Source organism: Mesoplodon densirostris, chromosome 3, assembly GCF_025265405.1.
Source record: "Mesoplodon densirostris isolate mMesDen1 chromosome 3, mMesDen1 primary haplotype, whole genome shotgun sequence".
NCBI lineage: Eukaryota > Metazoa > Chordata > Mammalia > Artiodactyla > Ziphiidae > Mesoplodon > Mesoplodon densirostris.
In genome coordinates this window covers 131,528,685-131,550,487 of record NC_082663.1, presented here as the reverse complement: position 1 = coordinate 131,550,487, position 21,803 = coordinate 131,528,685, and the positions used below count along the sequence as shown (strand labels likewise).

At 50.5% G+C, this 21,803-nt stretch overlaps 2 protein-coding genes and 1 pseudogene across 2 annotated transcripts; all 3 read left to right on the top strand.

Moving 5' to 3' along the window:
* Positions 1 to 1,645: 1,645 nt before the first annotated feature.
* On the top strand, positions 1,646 to 3,061 carry LOC132486053 (Golgi-associated RAB2 interactor protein 3-like; the record flags this gene model as incomplete). Its single annotated transcript, XM_060092730.1, has 2 exons — positions 1,646 to 2,224; positions 2,999 to 3,061. Coding segments are annotated over 2 exons (642 nt in total), but the record flags the coding sequence as incomplete, so codon positions are not given.
* Positions 3,062 to 9,446: 6,385 nt separating this feature from the next.
* LOC132486054 (Golgi-associated RAB2 interactor protein 3-like) lies at positions 9,447 to 10,862 on the top strand (the record flags this gene model as incomplete). Its single annotated transcript, XM_060092731.1, has 2 exons — positions 9,447 to 10,025; positions 10,800 to 10,862. Coding segments are annotated over 2 exons (642 nt in total), but the record flags the coding sequence as incomplete, so codon positions are not given.
* A 6,357-nt stretch (positions 10,863 to 17,219) lies between these two features.
* Positions 17,220 to 20,830, top strand: LOC132486892 (Golgi-associated RAB2 interactor protein 3-like; annotated as a pseudogene).
* Positions 20,831 to 21,803: the final 973 nt, after the last annotated feature.

The window sequence follows — 21,803 nt, the reverse complement described above, 5'->3', positions numbered from 1 at the left end:
ATGTGACTTCCTATTTTTGGCCACAGGATCTATATAATGAGGAGATTGGAGAGTATGTTTTGAAAGACACCGTTCCATTTGAAATATCCACGTGGGGTGCATTTCTTCAACGAAGGACTTGTGGCCCCAGCTGCTGGGGGTGCATCCCACAGAAAGCCTTCAGCTGGCAGTGAGTTTGGAAATTGCCTGGGTTCCTCACCCGAGGTGCACGGCAAGAAATGATTGACGTGGAGTGTGAAGGTCAGGCCATCGTAGCCCAACACAGACCCTCTCGGAAGGGTCACTCCAGTTCAAGAGCTCAGCTTCGGGCTTCCCTGGTGGCGCAGTGGTTGGGAGTCCGCCTGCCGACACAGGGGACACGGGTTCGTGCCCCGGTCCGGGAGGACCCCACATGCCACGGAGCGGCTGGGCCCGTGAGCCATGGCTCCGGAGCCTGTGCTCCGCAACGAGAGAGGCCACAACAGTGAGAGGCCCACGTACCGCAAAAAAAAAAAAAAAAAAAAAAAAAAGCAGGGGTCAAGGAGGGAAGGATTGGGAGTTTGGGATTAGCAGATACAAACTACAGGATGGATAAACAGCACGGTCCTACTGTAGAGCACAGAGAACTATATTCAGTATCCTGTGATAAACCATAATGGAAAAGAATATGAAAAAGAATGTATGTATACAAAAAACTGAATCAGAAATTAACAGAAGAAATTAACACAACACAAATTAACACAACATTGTAAATCAACTATACATCAATAAAAAAGAAGAAGGAAAAGAAAAAAAATACAAACCAAGTTTGGGTTCCCTTTGTGGGGAGGGAGCATGCAGAAGAGGGGCTGGCAGGGTTCTATTTCTTGCTCTGGGTGGCAGCTACAAGGGTGTTCACTTTCTTGTTACTCATTAAGCTATATTTATGGTTTCTGCACTTTCATGAATGTGTGTTATATTTCACAATAAAAAGTTTCTAAAACTGTAAAAAATATAAATATAAATGTAAATATAAACAAAAGTTAGCCTCCTTGAAAAGAGAAAATGGGTGAGAAAATTCTCCATATCCTGGAAATGACAGTACCAATGGGACTCTGACAGGTAGCACTCTTTCTAAGTTCCTGCCAGCACTGTGTTATATACGCTGGGGGCACAGAGAACAGCAATTCCCATAGGATGCCTGCCCTTAGCAAGGACACAGTCCACTTCCAGGATTTTATCCCCAGGACATCATTCAGCAGAAGCACGAAGATGATCCCTGCAGGGAGATTTGTAACAACAACAAGACTGGAAACCACCCAGATATTTACAAAAGCAGGAGGGTTTTCTCAACCTTTTGATTACAAAGACTATCCAGCCTACCCACACCTATACCCTGGCAGGGTCAGCCTGTTCCCTATGGACATGGTGGTTGGTTTAGGGGGAGGCTGGTGAGCCTGCCCCAAGGGGGTGGGGACTTGGAGGCTCAACCAAGGGGTGTGCGATGTGATGGTGACGGGTCACAAAGGACTTGCGGTATAAATATGGTCGGGCCAAGAGACTCTGGCAGAGTCCTGCAGGGAGGTGACGAGTTGCTTTCGTTCCCTCTCTCTCTCCGAGACTCAATTTGTGGCTGGTGGCTCTGTCTTGAACGAAGAGAGCCATGAGCAGTGGGAGTTCACCTCATTACATGGCCAATAGCTACTGTTCAGTGGGGGTGTTGAGGACCTCCATGGGGGTCCTGCAACGACAACTGTACGAGGGAGGAGAGTATGACATTTTCAAGTACGCTCCCATGTTTGAGAGCGACTTTATCCAGGTCAGCAAGGAAGGAGAACTGATTGACCTAGACAACCGCGTCCGAAGGGTGACTGTGGGCGTCGCATCCACCAGCCCCCTCTTCCCACTACCTGACGTCATGCTGCTGGCCCAAACAACGAAAGTCTGTGACGAGCATGTCAGATGCGCCGGGATCACCAAGGGGAGAGGTTGCAAGCCCCTGAAGACCCTAGAGCTCACCAGGCTGCTTCCCTTGAAGTTTGTCAAGATCTCCATCCACAACCGTGAGAAACAGCAGCTGTGCCTGAATCTTGCTACCGGCCGTACTTTCTATCTGCAGCTGTGCCCCTCTTCCGATGCACAAAAAGACCTCTTTTCCCATTGGGAAAAGCTTGTCTATATCCTGAGACCACCGGTAGTCAGTTACAGCAGTACCCCGATGCTCCAAACTGGAGATGCAGCGACTACAGAGGATGCCAAAATCCTAGTGGGAAGCACCCACAGAGACTCAAGAACCCGGGGCAGGGTGCTTTGGGAGAGCAGGGCCTTCATAGCCTTTGGTGCTCTCTGAGACTCGCCTGGGAAATACCTTCTATTGTTGAAAAGGGTCAGGGACAAACGAGCTATCACTATGGGATTCACCACACTGGAGAGGTTCCGAGTGCTTCTCCACCTTGTCCCACAGGGCTGAATTTCAGAGAGACCTTAGGTATCATATCAGCTGCACTGGTCTCATCACCAGGGCTGTAATCCCTTCTACAGCATCCTGATTGTCTGGTCGCTTCTTGAACACTTACCCCAGCCCAGGTAGTCTCATCAGTTGTGGAACATCATTCACAGTTAGGAAGTCCTTCCTTCGTTGTGTCTCCCCGTGACGCCGACATGCTGATTCAAATCAGCCCAACCCGTGTAGTCACCAAAATGCAGAAGGTGTGCATCCCTTGACCCAGGAACCCCACTTCTAGGAGTCTGTCCTGCAGAGAGAGAAGCACAAGGGTATAAAATTAAAGTGTATATCATGGAGAATTGTATCAGTGCTTTCCCTGACCCTGGGACTGTTCAAGTAAAATGGAGTGGCCGTTTGACAGTCGTGCAATAGATGGGATCTTGCATCCAACGGGAGCTTAGACTGCGTGATTTCAAAGGTTATTCTAAGTATAAGCCCCTGAGTTGCTCACCTCCAGGATGACAGAGGAGCAGACAGTTCAGATCTCACTTTCTGTCATCTCTATCTTACCTGATTCTCCTCCCCTTGGTTCAGACCACAGAGCTCCACAGAGAAAGGGATCAGGATGAGGCTGGGATTCACAAGCTTCGTGACGTGACTGGACCCACAAAAAGCGCCGAAGGATCAGCAGGAGGGATGACCGTGGGCCTGGCGGGAGCCACCATCAAGGATCCAGGAGAAAGCGGATCCGGCGAGGCCATTGCAGGTGCCCCCCTAGATCAAGTGCAGCCGTGAAAAGCAACGAAGTATTCAGCAGCAGGAATGACCACGGGCCTGGCGGGAGACATTATCAAGGATCCAGGAGAAAGTGGATCCGGCGAGGCCATTGCAGGTGCCCCCCATGGATCAACTGCAGCCGAGAAAAGCGCCGAAGGATCAGCGGCAGGGATGACCACCGGTCTGGCGGGAGCCACCATCAAGGATCCAGGAGAAAGCGGATCTGGCAAGGCCATTGCAGGTGACCCCCATGGATCAACTGCAGCCGTGAAAAGCGCCAAAGGATCAGCGGCAGGGTTAACCATGGGCCTGGGGGGAGCCATTATCAAGGATCCAGGAGAAAGCGGATTCGGCGAGGCCATTGCAGGTGCCCCCATAGATCAAGTGCAGCCGTGAAAAGTGCAGAAGGATCAGTGGCAGGAATGGCCATGGGCCTGGCTGGAGCCACCATCAAGGATCCAGGAGAAAGTGGATCTGGCGAGGTATTGCAGGTGCCCCCCATGGATCAACTGCAGCCGTGAAATGCATCGAAGGATCAGCGGCAGGGATGTCCATTGGCCTGGCTGGAGCCACCATCAAGGATCCAGGAGAAAGCAGATCTGGCAAGGCCATTGCAGGTGCCCCCCATGGATCAACTGCAGCCGTGAAAAGCGCCAAAGGATCAGCGGCAGGGTTAACCATGGGCCTGGGGGGAGCCATTATCAAGGATCCAGGAGAAAGCGGATTCGGCGAGGCCATTGCAGGTGCCCCCATAGATCAAGTGCAGCCGTGAAAAGTGCAGAAGGATCAGCGGCAGGAATGGCCATGGGCCTGGCTGGAGCCACCATCAAGGATCCAGGAGAAAGTGGATCTGGCGAGGTATTGCAGGTGCCCCCCATGGATCAACTGCAGCCGTGAAAAGCGCCGAAGGATCAGCGGCAGGGTTGACCATGGGCCTGGCGGGAGCCACCATCAAGGAGCCACCATCAAGGATCCTGGAGAAAGCAGATCCGGCGAGGCCATTGCAGGTGCCCACATAGTTCAAGTGCAGCCGTGAAAAGCGCCGAAGTATCAGCGGCAGGAATGACCATGGGCCTGGCGGGAGCCATTATCAAGGATCCAGGAGAAAGCAGATCTGGCGAGGCTATTGCAGGTTTCCCTCATGGATCAAATGCAGCCGTGAAAAGCGCCGAAGTATCAGCGGCAGAAATGACCATGGGCCTGGCTGGAGCCACCATCAAGGATCCAGGAGAAAGCGGATCCGGCGAGGCCATTGCAGGTGCCCCCCATGGATCAACTGCAGCCGTGAAAAGCGCCAAAGGATCAGCGGCAGGGTTAACCATGGGCCTGGGGGGAGCCATTATCAAGGATCCAGGAGAAAGCGGATCCAGCGAGGCCATTGAAGGTGCCCCCATAGATCAAGTGCAGCCGTGAAAAGTGCCGAAGTATTCAGCGGCAGGAATGACCATGGGCCTGGCGGAAGCCATTATCAAGGATCCAGGAGAAAGCGGATCCGGTGAGACCACTGCAGGTGCCCCCCATGGATTAAATGCAGCCGTGGAAAGCGCCGAAGGATCAGCGGCAGGAATGGCCATTGGCCTGGCTGGAGCCACCATCAAGGATCCAGGAGAAAGCGGATCTGGCGAGGCCATTGCAGGTGCCCCCCATGGATCAACTGCAGCCGTGACAAGTGCCAAAGGATCAGCGGCAGGGTTGACCATGGGCCTGGCGGGAGCCACCATCAAGGATCCAGGAGAAAGCGGATCCGGCGAGGACATTACAGGTGCTGCCAGTTTATCCTTGCAGGACATGAACCTGGTCTTGGCGGATGATGCCAGCACATCCTCGACGGTGGGAGATGGTCCAGAGAGCAGCATGAGCATGGTGTTGCCAGTTGCAGTCACAACCAGCAAGCGTGCTGCTGGAAGAGCTGAAGGGAAGGTCGCAGACCCCGTGGTCTCCACCTTGCAGACTGAAGGCTACATGTCTGAACGGGATGGAAGCCAGAAGGGCTTCCACCCCAGGGATGAAGCCTGGAGAGAAAAAAAGAAAAGAAGGACACGTCTTCATCGAGGAAAAGTTCCCATCACCGCAGGACACGTGAAGGTCACCACAGGACAGGAGGGGACAAGACCCAGAAATCATCCTCCCACTGGTCCTCATCTGGCCATGGAAACTCCAAAGTTGACAAAGGACGGGAGGACAGCTCGCAAACTGAGGAACAGCCAGTCCGCCACCAGTTCAGGGACTCTAAGTAAGACATCCAGTAAGATCCTCTCCTTCTTTAGGAGCTTCAGAGTCATTCCTGGTTCAGAAACAAGGCTCACACATGACCACTGAGAGGCAGACAAAGCCCCGGTTGGCTTCCATGTTTAGCACACATTTGCTAAAAGGGGAGAAAAAAACAAGGACATGATAAACACAAAATTCACAATACTGGATTTCTGTAGGGTAAAAAGAAGGGAGGGATGGTCTGGGAGGAAAAGCTCTTATGCAAAGCCGTATGTCCATGGGAATGTATTATCGTTTCCATTTTATTTTAACATCTCTGACATCAGGATGATTTTTATACTGCTGTCAGCCAAGTGGCAGTCACTGCCTTAGAAATATCTCAACCAATTTGTTTCACTGTTGTTTTCCTTTCAATATATGCACAAGAGATGGATGACAAAGTCTGAAAGAGATCTTTCAAGAACTATAAGATAAAGAAACTAAGGGACATAAATACTCACTATCCAGGAACACAAGAAAGGTTTAGAGGTATTGTTAAGGAATAACAGAATAATCCAAAATGCTCTGTACTGATGAACTATGCAAATTATGTATGCATGTGGAAAGCGATTCTAAAAATAAAAAAAATCATAAATGAGATTATGAAATCTCATTTCATACTGAGATTATGCATTCTTAAATGTCCATCATAAAAAAGTCTTTCCAATTTAAAAAAAAGTTGTAAATAAATTTCATGAGTCCATGAAAATCATTCAATTGTTAACAACAGTTGATAACATTTGGATTAGAGTAACTGTTGATAACAGTTAACCACCGTTGGATTTGAGAAGAATGCCTCTGAGAACCATGTGTGTTTTTTGTTTTTGGGGTTTCTTTTTTTGCGGTATGCGGGCCTCTCGCTGCTGTGGCCTCTCCCATTGCGGAGCACAGGCTCCGGACGCACAGGCTCAGCGGCCATGGCTCACGGGCCCAGCGGCTCCACGGCATGTAGGATCTTCCCGGACAGGGACACGAACCCGTGTCCCCTGCATCGGCACGTGGACTCCCAACCACTGCGCCACCAGGGAAGCCCCATGTGTCTTTGTATGAACCGGGGAGTCAACTGCTAGCCTTGCAATTCTCTGCTCATTCCCTTCTGTGACAACAGGGTCTACTAGGATGGAAGTTGGGTTTCCAGTAAAACTTAGGGACTTTCTCTGCAGAGCAAATTAAGTGGTAGAGGTGGAGGAGGTGAGAAATAAGATACGGATTCTGGGAGGAGTGGTAGCTTGGGAGGATGAGAGGAAGCCCTTCTCAGTTGCTCTGGTGGGTGGCTGGAAAATCCCATCTTGTGATTTCCGATACACAAAGACCAATAGATTGTGGGGATCAATGTGTCCTTGGAGTTCACTCTTGAAGCAGTGGGTCTTGGTAAGAGGAGAGAAAGAGCCATGTTCTCTAAGACCTGAGAGGGATTTGGGGGAAGCCTTCCGGAAATGTGAGGAGTTACGGGGTAGAGGAGGGAGATAAAGGGGAACTCTTTCCCAAGCCTTTGACTCAGAGCCCCACATTTTCACTATGCCAGAGGCTGAATCAGCCTACTTAAAACAGCTTCATCTTAGGATTCTGTACCCTTGGCTTTACCTTTTGTCTTTCTTAGCGTGTATTAGGCATTCTCACTCCCTCACCCCAAAGGACTTCTTTAACGTGAACCTAGTTAGTCCACTATGCAGGGCGTTCGCTGAGCAGACCCACAGTTTACACAGTTTACACCTCCAGTGCAGTAGTAAAGTGGAGGTGGGGACTTGCCCACCGCAACATGCCCTGCCTGGCACTTTCTCTGGATTTCCTTTTCTATCTTGACAGTTCATCAAGAGACACGTGCACAGATACCTACGTATTTCAAAGCAACAGGCATCTTCCTCTGGAGGGAGACATCAATTTGGGTAGCAAGTCAGTACACCCTATCAGATCAAGGCCAATATTTTGGACAGCAATATTCATCACCATGGTAGCAATTCTGCAGCTGCAAGTGCAATGAGGCAATGGATGGTTGATTACAAACTGACCAATGTCCCAAACTTCAAGTCTGGCAACACACATACATACTAGAAAGGGTTTTTTTTCCCTACAGCAAAATAAGGTCCTTCACAGGATTGTTGAAGACGTGCTATGGTGGGAGGCATATTGAAGGCAGTGTCGTGGCTGGCACAGCAAGCGTGATGTGATGCTGGGGAACACAGCAGGGGCCACGCCATGCAAGGCTTTGAGGTCCATTTAAAGGATTTTGATTTCTGACCTTGGAGGGATGCAAAGCCATGATATGTTTTCAATAGGGGAGTGGCCTGATCAAATGTGCACTTTGTGGAGGGTACTGTGGTTTCTGTGAAAAGAAGTATTTGGCTGGGGGGGTTGTTAATATGGGACTTTATGTGACTTCCTATTTTTGGCCACAGGATCTATATAATGAGGAGATTGGAGAGTATGTTTTGAAAGACACCGTTCCATTTGAAATATCCACGTGGGGTGCATTTCTTCAACGAAGGACTTGTGGCCCCAGCTGCTGGGGGTGCATCCCACAGAAAGCCTTCAGCTGGCAGTGAGTTTGGAAATTGCCTGGGTTCCTCACCCGAGGTGCACGGCAAGAAATGATTGACGTGGAGTGTGAAGGTCAGGCCATCGTAGCCCAACACAGACCCTCTCGGAAGGGTCACTCCAGTTCAAGAGCTCAGCTTCGGGCTTCCCTGGTGGCGCAGTGGTTGGGAGTCCGCCTGCCGACACAGGGGACACGGGTTCGTGCCCCGGTCCGGGAGGACCCCACATGCCACGGAGCGGCTGGGCCCGTGAGCCATGGCTCCGGAGCCTGTGCTCCGCAACGAGAGAGGCCACAACAGTGAGAGGCCCACGTACCGCAAAAAAAAAAAAAAAAAAAAAAAAAAGCAGGGGTCAAGGAGGGAAGGATTGGGAGTTTGGGATTAGCAGATACAAACTACAGGATGGATAAACAGCACGGTCCTACTGTAGAGCACAGAGAACTATATTCAGTATCCTGTGATAAACCATAATGGAAAAGAATATGAAAAAGAATGTATGTATACAAAAAACTGAATCAGAAATTAACAGAAGAAATTAACACAACACAAATTAACACAACATTGTAAATCAACTATACATCAATAAAAAAGAAGAAGGAAAAGAAAAAAAATACAAACCAAGTTTGGGTTCCCTTTGTGGGGAGGGAGCATGCAGAAGAGGGGCTGGCAGGGTTCTATTTCTTGCTCTGGGTGGCAGCTACAAGGGTGTTCACTTTCTTGTTACTCATTAAGCTATATTTATGGTTTCTGCACTTTCATGAATGTGTGTTATATTTCACAATAAAAAGTTTCTAAAACTGTAAAAAATATAAATATAAATGTAAATATAAACAAAAGTTAGCCTCCTTGAAAAGAGAAAATGGGTGAGAAAATTCTCCATATCCTGGAAATGACAGTACCAATGGGACTCTGACAGGTAGCACTCTTTCTAAGTTCCTGCCAGCACTGTGTTATATACGCTGGGGGCACAGAGAACAGCAATTCCCATAGGATGCCTGCCCTTAGCAAGGACACAGTCCACTTCCAGGATTTTATCCCCAGGACATCATTCAGCAGAAGCACGAAGATGATCCCTGCAGGGAGATTTGTAACAACAACAAGACTGGAAACCACCCAGATATTTACAAAAGCAGGAGGGTTTTCTCAACCTTTTGATTACAAAGACTATCCAGCCTACCCACACCTATACCCTGGCAGGGTCAGCCTGTTCCCTATGGACATGGTGGTTGGTTTAGGGGGAGGCTGGTGAGCCTGCCCCAAGGGGGTGGGGACTTGGAGGCTCAACCAAGGGGTGTGCGATGTGATGGTGACGGGTCACAAAGGACTTGTGGTATAAATATGGTCGGGCCAAGAGACTCTGGCAGAGTCCTGCAGGGAGGTGACGAGTTGCTTTCGTTCCCTCTCTCTCTCCGAGACTCAATTTGTGGCTGGTGGCTCTGTCTTGAACGAAGAGAGCCATGAGCAGTGGGAGTTCACCTCATTACATGGCCAATAGCTACTGTTCAGTGGGGGTGTTGAGGACCTCCATGGGGGTCCTGCAACGACAACTGTACGAGGGAGGAGAGTATGACATTTTCAAGTACGCTCCCATGTTTGAGAGCGACTTTATCCAGGTCAGCAAGGAAGGAGAACTGATTGACCTAGACAACCGCGTCCGAAGGGTGACTGTGGGCGTCGCATCCACCAGCCCCCTCTTCCCACTACCTGACGTCATGCTGCTGGCCCAAACAACGAAAGTCTGTGACGAGCATGTCAGATGCGCCGGGATCACCAAGGGGAGAGGTTGCAAGCCCCTGAAGACCCTAGAGCTCACCAGGCTGCTTCCCTTAAAGTTTGTCAAGATCTCCATCCACAACCGTGAGAAACAGCAGCTGTGCCTGAATCTTGCTACCGGCCGTACTTTCTATCTGCAGCTGTGCCCCTCTTCCGATGCACAAAAAGACCTCTTTTCCCATTGGGAAAAGCTTGTCTATATCCTGAGACCACCGGTAGTCAGTTACAGCAGTACCCCGATGCTCCAAACTGGAGATGCAGCGACTACAGAGGATGCCAAAATCCTAGTGGGAAGCACCCACAGAGACTCAAGAACCCGGGGCAGGGTGCTTTGGGAGAGCAGGGCCTTCATAGCCTTTGGTGCTCTCTGAGACTCGCCTGGGAAATACCTTCTATTGTTGAAAAGGGTCAGGGACAAACGAGCTATCACTATGGGATTCACCACACTGGAGAGGTTCCGAGTGCTTCTCCACCTTGTCCCACAGGGCTGAATTTCAGAGAGACCTTAGGTATCATATCAGCTGCACTGGTCTCATCACCAGGGCTGTAATCCCTTCTACAGCATCCTGATTGTCTGGTCGCTTCTTGAACACTTACCCCAGCCCAGGTAGTCTCATCAGTTGTGGAACATCATTCACAGTTAGGAAGTCCTTCCTTCGTTGTGTCTCCCCGTGACGCCGACATGCTGATTCAAATCAGCCCAACCCGTGTAGTCACCAAAATGCAGAAGGTGTGCATCCCTTGACCCAGGAACCCCACTTCTAGGAGTCTGTCCTGCAGAGAGAGAAGCACAAGGGTATAAAATTAAAGTGTATATCATGGAGAATTGTATCAGTGCTTTCCCTGACCCTGGGACTGTTCAAGTAAAATGGAGTGGCCGTTTGACAGTCGTGCAATAGATGGGATCTTGCATCCAACGGGAGCTTAGACTGCGTGATTTCAAAGGTTATTCTAAGTATAAGCCCCTGAGTTGCTCACCTCCAGGATGACAGAGGAGCAGACAGTTCAGATCTCACTTTCTGTCATCTCTATCTTACCTGATTCTCCTCCCCTTGGTTCAGACCACAGAGCTCCACAGAGAAAGGGATCAGGATGAGGCTGGGATTCACAAGCTTCGTGACGTGACTGGACCCACAAAAAGCGCCGAAGGATCAGCAGGAGGGATGACCGTGGGCCTGGCGGGAGCCACCATCAAGGATCCAGGAGAAAGCGGATCCGGCGAGGCCATTGCAGGTGCCCCCCTAGATCAAGTGCAGCCGTGAAAAGCAACGAAGTATTCAGCAGCAGGAATGACCACGGGCCTGGCGGGAGACATTATCAAGGATCCAGGAGAAAGTGGATCCGGCGAGGCCATTGCAGGTGCCCCCCATGGATCAACTGCAGCCGAGAAAAGCGCCGAAGGATCAGCGGCAGGGATGACCACCGGTCTGGCGGGAGCCACCATCAAGGATCCAGGAGAAAGCGGATCTGGCAAGGCCATTGCAGGTGACCCCCATGGATCAACTGCAGCCGTGAAAAGCGCCAAAGGATCAGCGGCAGGGTTAACCATGGGCCTGGGGGGAGCCATTATCAAGGATCCAGGAGAAAGCGGATTCGGCGAGGCCATTGCAGGTGCCCCCATAGATCAAGTGCAGCCGTGAAAAGTGCAGAAGGATCAGTGGCAGGAATGGCCATGGGCCTGGCTGGAGCCACCATCAAGGATCCAGGAGAAAGTGGATCTGGCGAGGTATTGCAGGTGCCCCCCATGGATCAACTGCAGCCGTGAAATGCATCGAAGGATCAGCGGCAGGGATGTCCATTGGCCTGGCTGGAGCCACCATCAAGGATCCAGGAGAAAGCGGATCTGGCAAGGCCATTGCAGGTGCCCCCCATGGATCAACTGCAGCCGTGAAAAGCGCCAAAGGATCAGCGGCAGGGTTAACCATGGGCCTGGGGGGAGCCATTATCAAGGATCCAGGAGAAAGCGGATTCGGCGAGGCCATTGCAGGTGCCCCCATAGATCAAGTGCAGCCGTGAAAAGTGCAGAAGGATCAGCGGCAGGAATGGCCATGGGCCTGGCTGGAGCCACCATCAAGGATCCAGGAGAAAGTGGATCTGGCGAGGTATTGCAGGTGCCCCCCATGGATCAACTGCAGCCGTGAAAAGCGCCGAAGGATCAGCGGCAGGGTTGACCATGGGCCTGGCGGGAGCCACCATCAAGGAGCCACCATCAAGGATCCTGGAGAAAGCAGATCCGGCGAGGCCATTGCAGGTGCCCACATAGTTCAAGTGCAGCCGTGAAAAGCGCCGAAGTATCAGCGGCAGGAATGACCATGGGCCTGGCGGGAGCCATTATCAAGGATCCAGGAGAAAGCAGATCTGGCGAGGCTATTGCAGGTTTCCCTCATGGATCAAATGCAGCCGTGAAAAGCGCCGAAGTATCAGCGGCAGAAATGACCATGGGCCTGGCTGGAGCCACCATCAAGGATCCAGGAGAAAGCGGATCCGGCGAGGCCATTGCAGGTGCCCCCCATGGATCAACTGCAGCCGTGAAAAGCGCCAAAGGATCAGCGGCAGGGTTAACCATGGGCCTGGGGGGAGCCATTATCAAGGATCCAGGAGAAAGCGGATCCAGCGAGGCCATTGAAGGTGCCCCCATAGATCAAGTGCAGCCGTGAAAAGTGCCGAAGTATTCAGCGGCAGGAATGACCATGGGCCTGGCGGAAGCCATTATCAAGGATCCAGGAGAAAGCGGATCCGGTGAGACCACTGCAGGTGCCCCCCATGGATTAAATGCAGCCGTGGAAAGCGCCGAAGGATCAGCGGCAGGAATGGCCATTGGCCTGGCTGGAGCCACCATCAAGGATCCAGGAGAAAGCGGATCTGGCGAGGCCATTGCAGGTGCCCCCCATGGATCAACTGCAGCCGTGACAAGTGCCAAAGGATCAGCGGCAGGGTTGACCATGGGCCTGGCGGGAGCCACCATCAAGGATCCAGGAGAAAGCGGATCCGGCGAGGACATTACAGGTGCTGCCAGTTTATCCTTGCAGGACATGAACCTGGTCTTGGCGGATGATGCCAGCACATCCTCGACGGTGGGAGATGGTCCAGAGAGCAGCATGAGCATGGTGTTGCCAGTTGCAGTCACAACCAGCAAGCGTGCTGCTGGAAGAGCTGAAGGGAAGGTCGCAGACCCCGTGGTCTCCACCTTGCAGACTGAAGGCTACATGTCTGAACGGGATGGAAGCCAGAAGGGCTTCCACCCCAGGGATGAAGCCTGGAGAGAAAAAAAGAAAAGAAGGACACGTCTTCATCGAGGAAAAGTTCCCATCACCGCAGGACACGTGAAGGTCACCACAGGACAGGAGGGGACAAGACCCAGAAATCATCCTCCCACTGGTCCTCATCTGGCCATGGAAACTCCAAAGTTGACAAAGGACGGGAGGACAGCTCGCAAACTGAGGAACAGCCAGTCCGCCACCAGTTCAGGGACTCTAAGTAAGACATCCAGTAAGATCCTCTCCTTCTTTAGGAGCTTCAGAGTCATTCCTGGTTCAGAAACAAGGCTCACACATGACCACTGAGAGGCAGACAAAGCCCCGGTTGGCTTCCATGTTTAGCACACATTTGCTAAAAGGGGAGAAAAAAACAAGGACATGATAAACACAAAATTCACAATACTGGATTTCTGTAGGGTAAAAAGAAGGGAGGGATGGTCTGGGAGGAAAAGCTCTTATGCAAAGCCGTATGTCCATGGGAATGTATTATCGTTTCCATTTTATTTTAACATCTCTGACATCAGGATGATTTTTATACTGCTGTCAGCCAAGTGGCAGTCACTGCCTTAGAAATATCTCAACCAATTTGTTTCACTGTTGTTTTCCTTTCAATATATGCACAAGAGATGGATGACAAAGTCTGAAAGAGATCTTTCAAGAACTATAAGATAAAGAAACTAAGGGACATAAATACTCACTATCCAGGAACACAAGAAAGGTTTAGAGGTATTGTTAAGGAATAACAGAATAATCCAAAATGCTCTGTACTGATGAACTATGCAAATTATGTATGCATGTGGAAAGCGATTCTAAAAATAAAAAAAATCATAAATGAGATTATGAAATCTCATTTCATACTGAGATTATGCATTCTTAAATGTCCATCATAAAAAAGTCTTTCCAATTTAAAAAAAAGTTGTAAATAAATTTCATGAGTCCATGAAAATCATTCAATTGTTAACAACAGTTGATAACATTTGGATTAGAGTAACTGTTGATAACAGTTAACCACCGTTGGATTTGAGAAGAATGCCTCTGAGAACCATGTGTGTTTTTTGTTTTTGGGGTTTCTTTTTTTGCGGTATGCGGGCCTCTCGCTGCTGTGGCCTCTCCCATTGCGGAGCACAGGCTCCGGACGCACAGGCTCAGCGGCCATGGCTCACGGGCCCAGCGGCTCCACGGCATGTAGGATCTTCCCGGACAGGGACACGAACCCGTGTCCCCTGCATCGGCACGTGGACTCCCAACCACTGCGCCACCAGGGAAGCCCCATGTGTCTTTGTATGAACCGGGGAGTCAACTGCTAGCCTTGCAATTCTCTGCTCATTCCCTTCTGTGACAACAGGGTCTACTAGGATGGAAGTTGGGTTTCCAGTAAAACTTAGGGACTTTCTCTGCAGAGCAAATTAAGTGGTAGAGGTGGAGGAGGTGAGAAATAAGATACGGATTCTGGGAGGAGTGGTAGCTTGGGAGGATGAGAGGAAGCCCTTCTCAGTTGCTCTGGTGGGTGGCTGGAAAATCCCATCTTGTGATTTCCGATACACAAAGACCAATAGATTGCGGGGATCAATGTGTCCTTGGAGTTCACTCTTGAAGCAGTGGGTCTTGGTAAGAGGAGAGAAAGAGCCATGTTCTCTAAGACCTGAGAGGGATTTGGGGGAAGCCTTCCGGAAATGTGAGGAGTTACGGGGTAGAGGAGGGAGATAAAGGGGAACTCTTTCCCAAGCCTTTGACTCAGAGCCCCACATTTTCACTATGCCAGAGGCTGAATCAGCCTACTTAAAACAGCTTCATCTTAGGATTCTGTACCCTTGGCTTTACCTTTTGTCTTTCTTAGCGTGTATTAGGCATTCTCACTCCCTCACCCCAAAGGACTTCTTTAACGTGAACCTAGTTAGTCCACTATGCAGGGCGTTCGCTGAGCAGACCCACAGTTTACACAGTTTACACCTCCAGTGCAGTAGTAAAGTGGAGGTGGGGACTTGCCCACCGCAACATGCCCTGCCTGGCACTTTCTCTGGATTTCCTTTTCTATCTTGACAGTTCATCAAGAGACACGTGCACAGATACCTACGTATTTCAAAGCAACAGGCATCTTCCTCTGGAGGGAGACATCAATTTGGGTAGCAAGTCAGTACACCCTATCAGATCAAGGCCAATATTTTGGACAGCAATATTCATCACCATGGTAGCAATTCTGCAGCTGCAAGTGCAATGAGGCAATGGATGGTTGATTACAAACTGACCAATGTCCCAAACTTCAAGTCTGGCAACACACATACATACTAGAAAGGGTTTTTTTTCCCTACAGCAAAATAAGGTCCTTCACAGGATTGTTGAAGACGTGCTATGGTGGGAGGCATATTGAAGGCAGTGTCGTGGCTGGCACAGCAAGCGTGATGTGATGCTGGGGAACACAGCAGGGGCCACGCCATGCAAGGCTTTGAGGTCCATTTAAAGGATTTTGATTTCTGACCTTGGAGGGATGCAAAGCCATGATATGTTTTCAATAGGGGAGTGGCCTGATCAAATGTGCACTTTGTGGAGGGTACTGTGGTTTCTGTGAAAAGAAGTATTTGGCTGGGGGGGTTGTTAATATGGGACTTTATGTGACTTCCTATTTTTGGCCACAGGATCTATATAATGAGGAGATTGGAGAGTATGTTTTGAAAGACACCGTTCCATTTGAAATATCCACGTGGGGTGCATTTCTTCAACGAAGGACTTGTGGCCCCAGCTGCTGGGGGTGCATCCCACAGAAAGCCTTCAGCTGGCAGTGAGTTTGGAAATTGCCTGGGTTCCTCACCCGAGGTGCACGGCAAGAAATGATTGACGTGGAGTGTGAAGGTCAGGCCATCGTAGCCCAACACAGACCCTCTCGGAAGGGTCACTCCAGTTCAAGAGCTCAGCTTCGGGCTTCCCTGGTGGCGCAGTGGTTGGGAGTCCGCCTGCCGACACAGGGGACACGGGTTCGTGCCCCGGTCCGGGAGGACCCCACATGCCACGGAGCGGCTGGGCCCGTGAGCCATGGCTCCGGAGCCTGTGCTCCGCAACGAGAGAGGCCACAACAGTGAGAGGCCCACGTACCGCAAAAAAAAAAAAAAAAAAAAAAAAAGCAGGGGTCAAGGAGGGAAGGATTGGGAGTTTGGGATTAGCAGATACAAACTACAGGATGGATAAACAGCACGGTCCTACTGTAGAGCACAGAGAACTATATTCAGTATCCTGTGATAAACCATAATGGAAAAGAATATGAAAAAGAATGTATGTATACAAAAAACTGAATCAGAAATTAACAGAAGAAATTAACACAACACAAATTAACACAACATTGTAAATCAACTATACATCAATAAAAAAGAAGAAGGAAAAGAAAAAAAATACAAACCAAGTTTGGGTTCCCTTTGTGGGGAGGGAGCATGCAGAAGAGGGGCTGGCAGGGTTCTATTTCTTGCTCTGGGTGGCAGCTACAAGGGTGTTCACTTTCTTGTTACTCATTAAGCTATATTTATGGTTTCTGCACTTTCATGAATGTGTGTTATATTTCACAATAAAAAGTTTCTAAAACTGTAAAAAATATAAATATAAATGTAAATATAAACAAAAGTTAGCCTCCTTGAAAAGAGAAAATGGGTGAGAAAATTCTCCATATCCTGGAAATGACAGTACCAATGGGACTCTGACAGGTAGCACTCTTTCTAAGTTCCTGCCAGCACTGTGTTATATACGCTGGGGGCACAGAGAACAGCAATTCCCATAGGATGCCTGCCCTTAGCAAGGACACAGTCCACTTCCAGGATTTTATCCCCAGGACATCATTCAGCAGAAGCACGAAGATGATCCCTGCAGGGAGATTTGTAACAACAAGACTGGAAACCACCCAGATATTTACAAAAGCAGGAGGGTTTTCTCAACCTTTTGATTACAAAGACTATCCAGCCTACCCACACCTATACCCTGGCAGGGTCAGCCTGTTCCCTATGGACATGGTGGTTGGTTTAGGGGGAGGCTGGTGAGCCTGCCCCAAGGGGGTGGGGACTTGGAGGCTCAACCAAGGGGTGTGCGATGTGATGGTGACGGGTCACAAAGGACTTGCGGTATAAATATGGTCGGGCCAAGAGACTCTGGCAGAGTCCTGCAGGGAGGTGACGAGTTGCTTTCGTTCCCTCTCTCTCTCCGAGACTCAATTTGTGGCTGGTGGCTCTGTCTTGAACGAAGAGAGCCATGAGCAGTGGGAGTTCACCTCATTACATGGCCAATAGCTACTGTTCAGTGGGGGTGTTGAGGACCTCCAAGGGGGTCCTGCAACGACAACTGTACGAGGGAGGAGAGTATGACATTTTCAAGTACGCTCCCATGTTTGAGAGCGACTTTATCCAGGTCAGCAAGGAAGGAGAACTGATTGACCTAGACAACCGCGTCCGAAGGGTGACTGTGGGCGTCGCATCCACCAGCCCCCTCTTCCCACTACCTGACGTCATGCTGCTGGCCCAAACAACGAAAGTCTGTGACGAGCATGTCAGATGCGCCCGGATCACCAAGGGGAGAGGTTGCAAGCCCGTGAAGACCCTAGAGCTCACCAGGCTGCTTCCCTTGAAGTTTGTCAAGATCTCCATCCACAACCGTGAGAAACAGCAGCTGTGCCTGAATCTTGCTACCGGCCGTACTTTCTATCTGCAGCTGTGCCCCTCTTCCGATGCACAAAAAGACCTCTTTTCCCATTGGGAAAAGCTTGTCTATATCCTGAGACCACCGGTAGTCAGTTACAGCAGTACCCCGATGCTCCAAACTGGAGATGCAGCGACTACAGAGGATGCCAAAATCCTAGTGGGAAGCACCCACAGAGACTCAAGAACATGGGGCAGGGTGCTTTGGGAGAGCAGGTCCTTCATAGCCTTTGGTGCTCTCTGAGACTCACCTGGGAAATACCTTCTATTGTTGAAAAGGGTCAGGGACAAACGAGCTATCACTATGGGATTCACCACACTGGAGAGGTTCCGAGTGCTTCTCCACCTTGTCCCACAGGGCTGAATTTCAGAGAGACCTTAGGTATCATATCAGCTGCACTGGTCTCATCACCAGGGCTGTAATCCCTTCTACAGCATCCTGATTGTCTGGTCGCTTCTTGAACACTTACCCCAGCCCAGGTAGTCTCATCAGTTGTGGAACATCATTCACAGTTAGGAAGTCCTTCCTTCGTTGTGTCTCCCCGTGACGCCGACATGCTGATTCAAATCAGCCCAACCCGTGTAGTCACCAAAATGCAGAAGGTGTGCATCCCTTGACCCAGGAACCCCACTTCTAGGAGTCTGTCCTGCAGAGAGAGAAGCACAAGGGTATAAAATTAAAGTGTATATCATGGAGAATTTTATCAGTGCTTTCCCTGACCCTGGGACTGTTCAAGTAAAATGGAGTGGCCGTTTGACAGTGGTGCAGTAGATGGGATCTTGCATCCAATGGGAGCTTAAACTGGGCGATTTCAAAGGTTATTCTAAGTATAAGCCCCTGAGTTGCTCAGCTCCAGGATGACAGAGGAGCAGACAGTTCAGATCTCACTTTCTGTCATCTCTATCTTACCTGATTCTCCTCCCCTTGGTTCAGACCACAGAGCTCCACAGAGAAAGGGATCAGGATGAGGCTGGGATTCACAAGCTTCGTGACGTGACTGGACCCACAAAAAGCGCCGAAGGATCAGCAGGAGGGATGACCGTGGGCCTGGCGGGAGCCACCATCAAGGATCCAGGAGAAAGCGGATCCGGCGAGGCCATTGCAGGTGCCCCCCTAGGTCAAGCGCAGCCGTGAAAAGCACGGAAGTATTCAGCGGCAGGAATGACCATGGGCCTGGCGGGAGACATTATCAAGGATCCAGGAGAAAGTGGATCCGGCGAGGCCATTGCAGGTGCCCCCCATGGATCAACTGCAGCCGTGAAAAGCGCCAAAGGATCAGCGGCAGGGATGACCACCGGTCTGGCGGGAGCCACCATCAAGGATCCAGGAGAAAGTGGATCCGGTGAGGCCATTGCAGGTGCCCCCCATGGATCAACTGCAGCCGTGAAATGCATCGAAGGATCAGCGGCAGGGATGTCCATTGGCCTGGCTGGAGCCACCATCAAGGATCCAGGAGAAAGCGGATCTGGCAAGGCCATTGCAGGTGCCCCCCATGGATCAACTGCAGCCGTGAAAAGCGCCAAAGGATCAGCGGCAGGGTTAACCATGGGCCTCGGGGGAGCCATTATCAAGGATCCAGGAGAAAGCGGATTCGGCGAGGCCATTGCAGGTGCCCCCATAGATCAAGTGCAGCCGTGAAAAGTGCAGAAGGATCAGCGGCAGGAATGGCCATGGGCCTGGCTGGAGCCACCATCAAGGATCCAGGAGAAAGTGGATCTGGCGAGGTATTGCAGGTGCCCCCCATGGATCAACTGCAGCCGTGAAAAGCGCCGAAGGATCAGCGGCAGGGTTGACCATGGGCCTGGCGGGAGCCACCATCAAGGAGCCACCATCAAGGATCCTGGAGAAAGCAGATCCGGCGAGGCCATTGCAGGTGCCCACATAGTTCAAGTGCAGCCGTGAAAAGCGCCGAAGTATCAGCGGCAGGAATGACCATGGGCCTGGCGGGAGCCATTATCAAGGATCCAGGAGAAAGCAGATCTGGCGAGGCTATTGCAGGTTTCCCTCATGGATCAAATGCAGCCGTGAAAAGCGCCGAAGTATCAGCGGCAGAAATGACCATGGGCCTGGCTGGAGCCACCATCAAGGATCCAGGAGAAAGCGGATCCGGCGAGGCCATTGCAGGTGCCCCCCATGGATCAACTGCAGCCGTGAAAAGCGCCAAAGGATCAGCGGCAGGGTTAACCATGGGCCTGGGGGGAGCCATTATCAAGGATCCAGGAGAAAGCGGATCCAGCGAGGCCATTGAAGGTGCCCCCATAGATCAAGTGCAGCCGTGAAAAGTGCCGAAGTATTCAGCGGCAGGAATGACCATGGGCCTGGCGGAAGCCATTATCAAGGATCCAGGAGAAAGCGGATCCGGTGAGACCACTGCAGGTGCCCCCCATGGATTAAATGCAGCCGTGGAAAGCGCCGAAGGATCAGCGGCAGGAATGGCCATTGGCCTGGCTGGAGCCACCATCAAGGATCCAGGAGAAAGCGGATCTGGCGAGGCCATTGCAGGTGCCCCCCATGGATCAACTGCAGCCGTGACAAGTGCCAAAGGATCAGCGGCAGGGTTGACCATGGGCCTGGCGGGAGCCACCATCAAGGATCCAGGAGAAAGCGGATCCGGCGAGGACATTACAGGTGCTGCCAGTTTATCCTTGCAGGACATGAACCTGGTCTTGGCGGATGATGCCAGCACATCCTCGACGGTGGGAGATGGTCCAGAGAGCAGCATGAGCATGGTGTTGCCAGTTGCAGTCACAACCAGCAAGCCTGCTGCTGGAAGAGCTGAAGGGAAGGTCGCAGATCCCGTGGTCTCCACCTTGCAGACTGAAGGCTACATGTCTGAACGGGATGGAAGCCAGAAGGGCTTCCACCCCAGGGATGAAGCCTGGAGAGAAAAAAAGAAAAGAAGGACACGTCTTCATCGAGGAAAAGTTCCCATCACCGCAGGACACGTGAAGGTCACCACAGGACAGGAGGGGACAAGACCCAGAAATCATCCTCCCACTGGTCCTCATCTGGCCATGGAAACTCCAAAGTTGACAAAGGACGGGAGGACAGCTCGCAAACTGAGGAACAGCCAGTCCGCCACCAGTTCAGGGACTCTAAGTAAGACATCCAGTAAGATCCTCTCCTTCTTTAGGAGCTTCAGAGTCATTCCTGGTTCAGAAACAAGGCTCACACATGACCACTGAGAGGCAGACAAAGCCCCGGTTGGCTTCCATGTTTAGCACACATTTGCTAAAAGGGGAGAAAAAAACAAGGACATGATAAACACAAAATTCACAATACTGGATTTCTGTAGGGTAAAAAGAAGGGAGGGATGGTCTGGGAGGAAAAGCTCTTATGCAAAGCCGTATGTCCATGGGAATGTATTATCGTTTCCATTTTATTTTAACATCTCTGACATCAGGATGATTTTTATACTGCTGTCAGCCAAGTGGCAGTCACTGCCTTAGAAATATCTCAACCAATTTGTTTCACTGTTGTTTTCCTTTCAATATATGCACAAGAGATGGATGACAAAGTCTGAAAGAGATCTTTCAAGAACTATAAGATAAAGAAACTAAGGGACATAAATACTCACTATCCAGGAACACAAGAAAGGTTTAGAGGTATTGTTAAGGAATAACAGAATAATCCAAAATGCTCTGTACTGATGAACTATGCAAATTATGTATGCATGTGGAAAGCGATTCTAAAAATAAAAAAAATCATAAATGAGATTATGAAATCTCATTTCATACTGAGATTATGCATTCTTAAATGCCCATCATAAAAAAGTCTTTCCAATTTAAAAAAAAGTTGTAAATAAATTTCATGAGTCCATGAAAATCATTCAATTGTTAACAACAGTTGATAACAGTTGGATTAGAGTAACTGTTGATAACAGTTAACCACCGTTGGATTTGAGAAGAATGCCTCTGAGAACCATGTGTGTTTTTTGTTTTTGGGGTTTCTTTTTTTGCGGTATGCGGGCCTCTCGCTGCTGTGGCCTCTCCCATTGCGGAGCACAGGCTCCGGACGCACAGGCTCAGCGGCCATGGCTCACGGGCCCAGCGGCTCCACGGCATGTAGGATCTTCCCGGACAGGGACACGAACCCGTGTCCCCTGCATCGGCACGTGGACTCCCAACCACTGCGCCACCA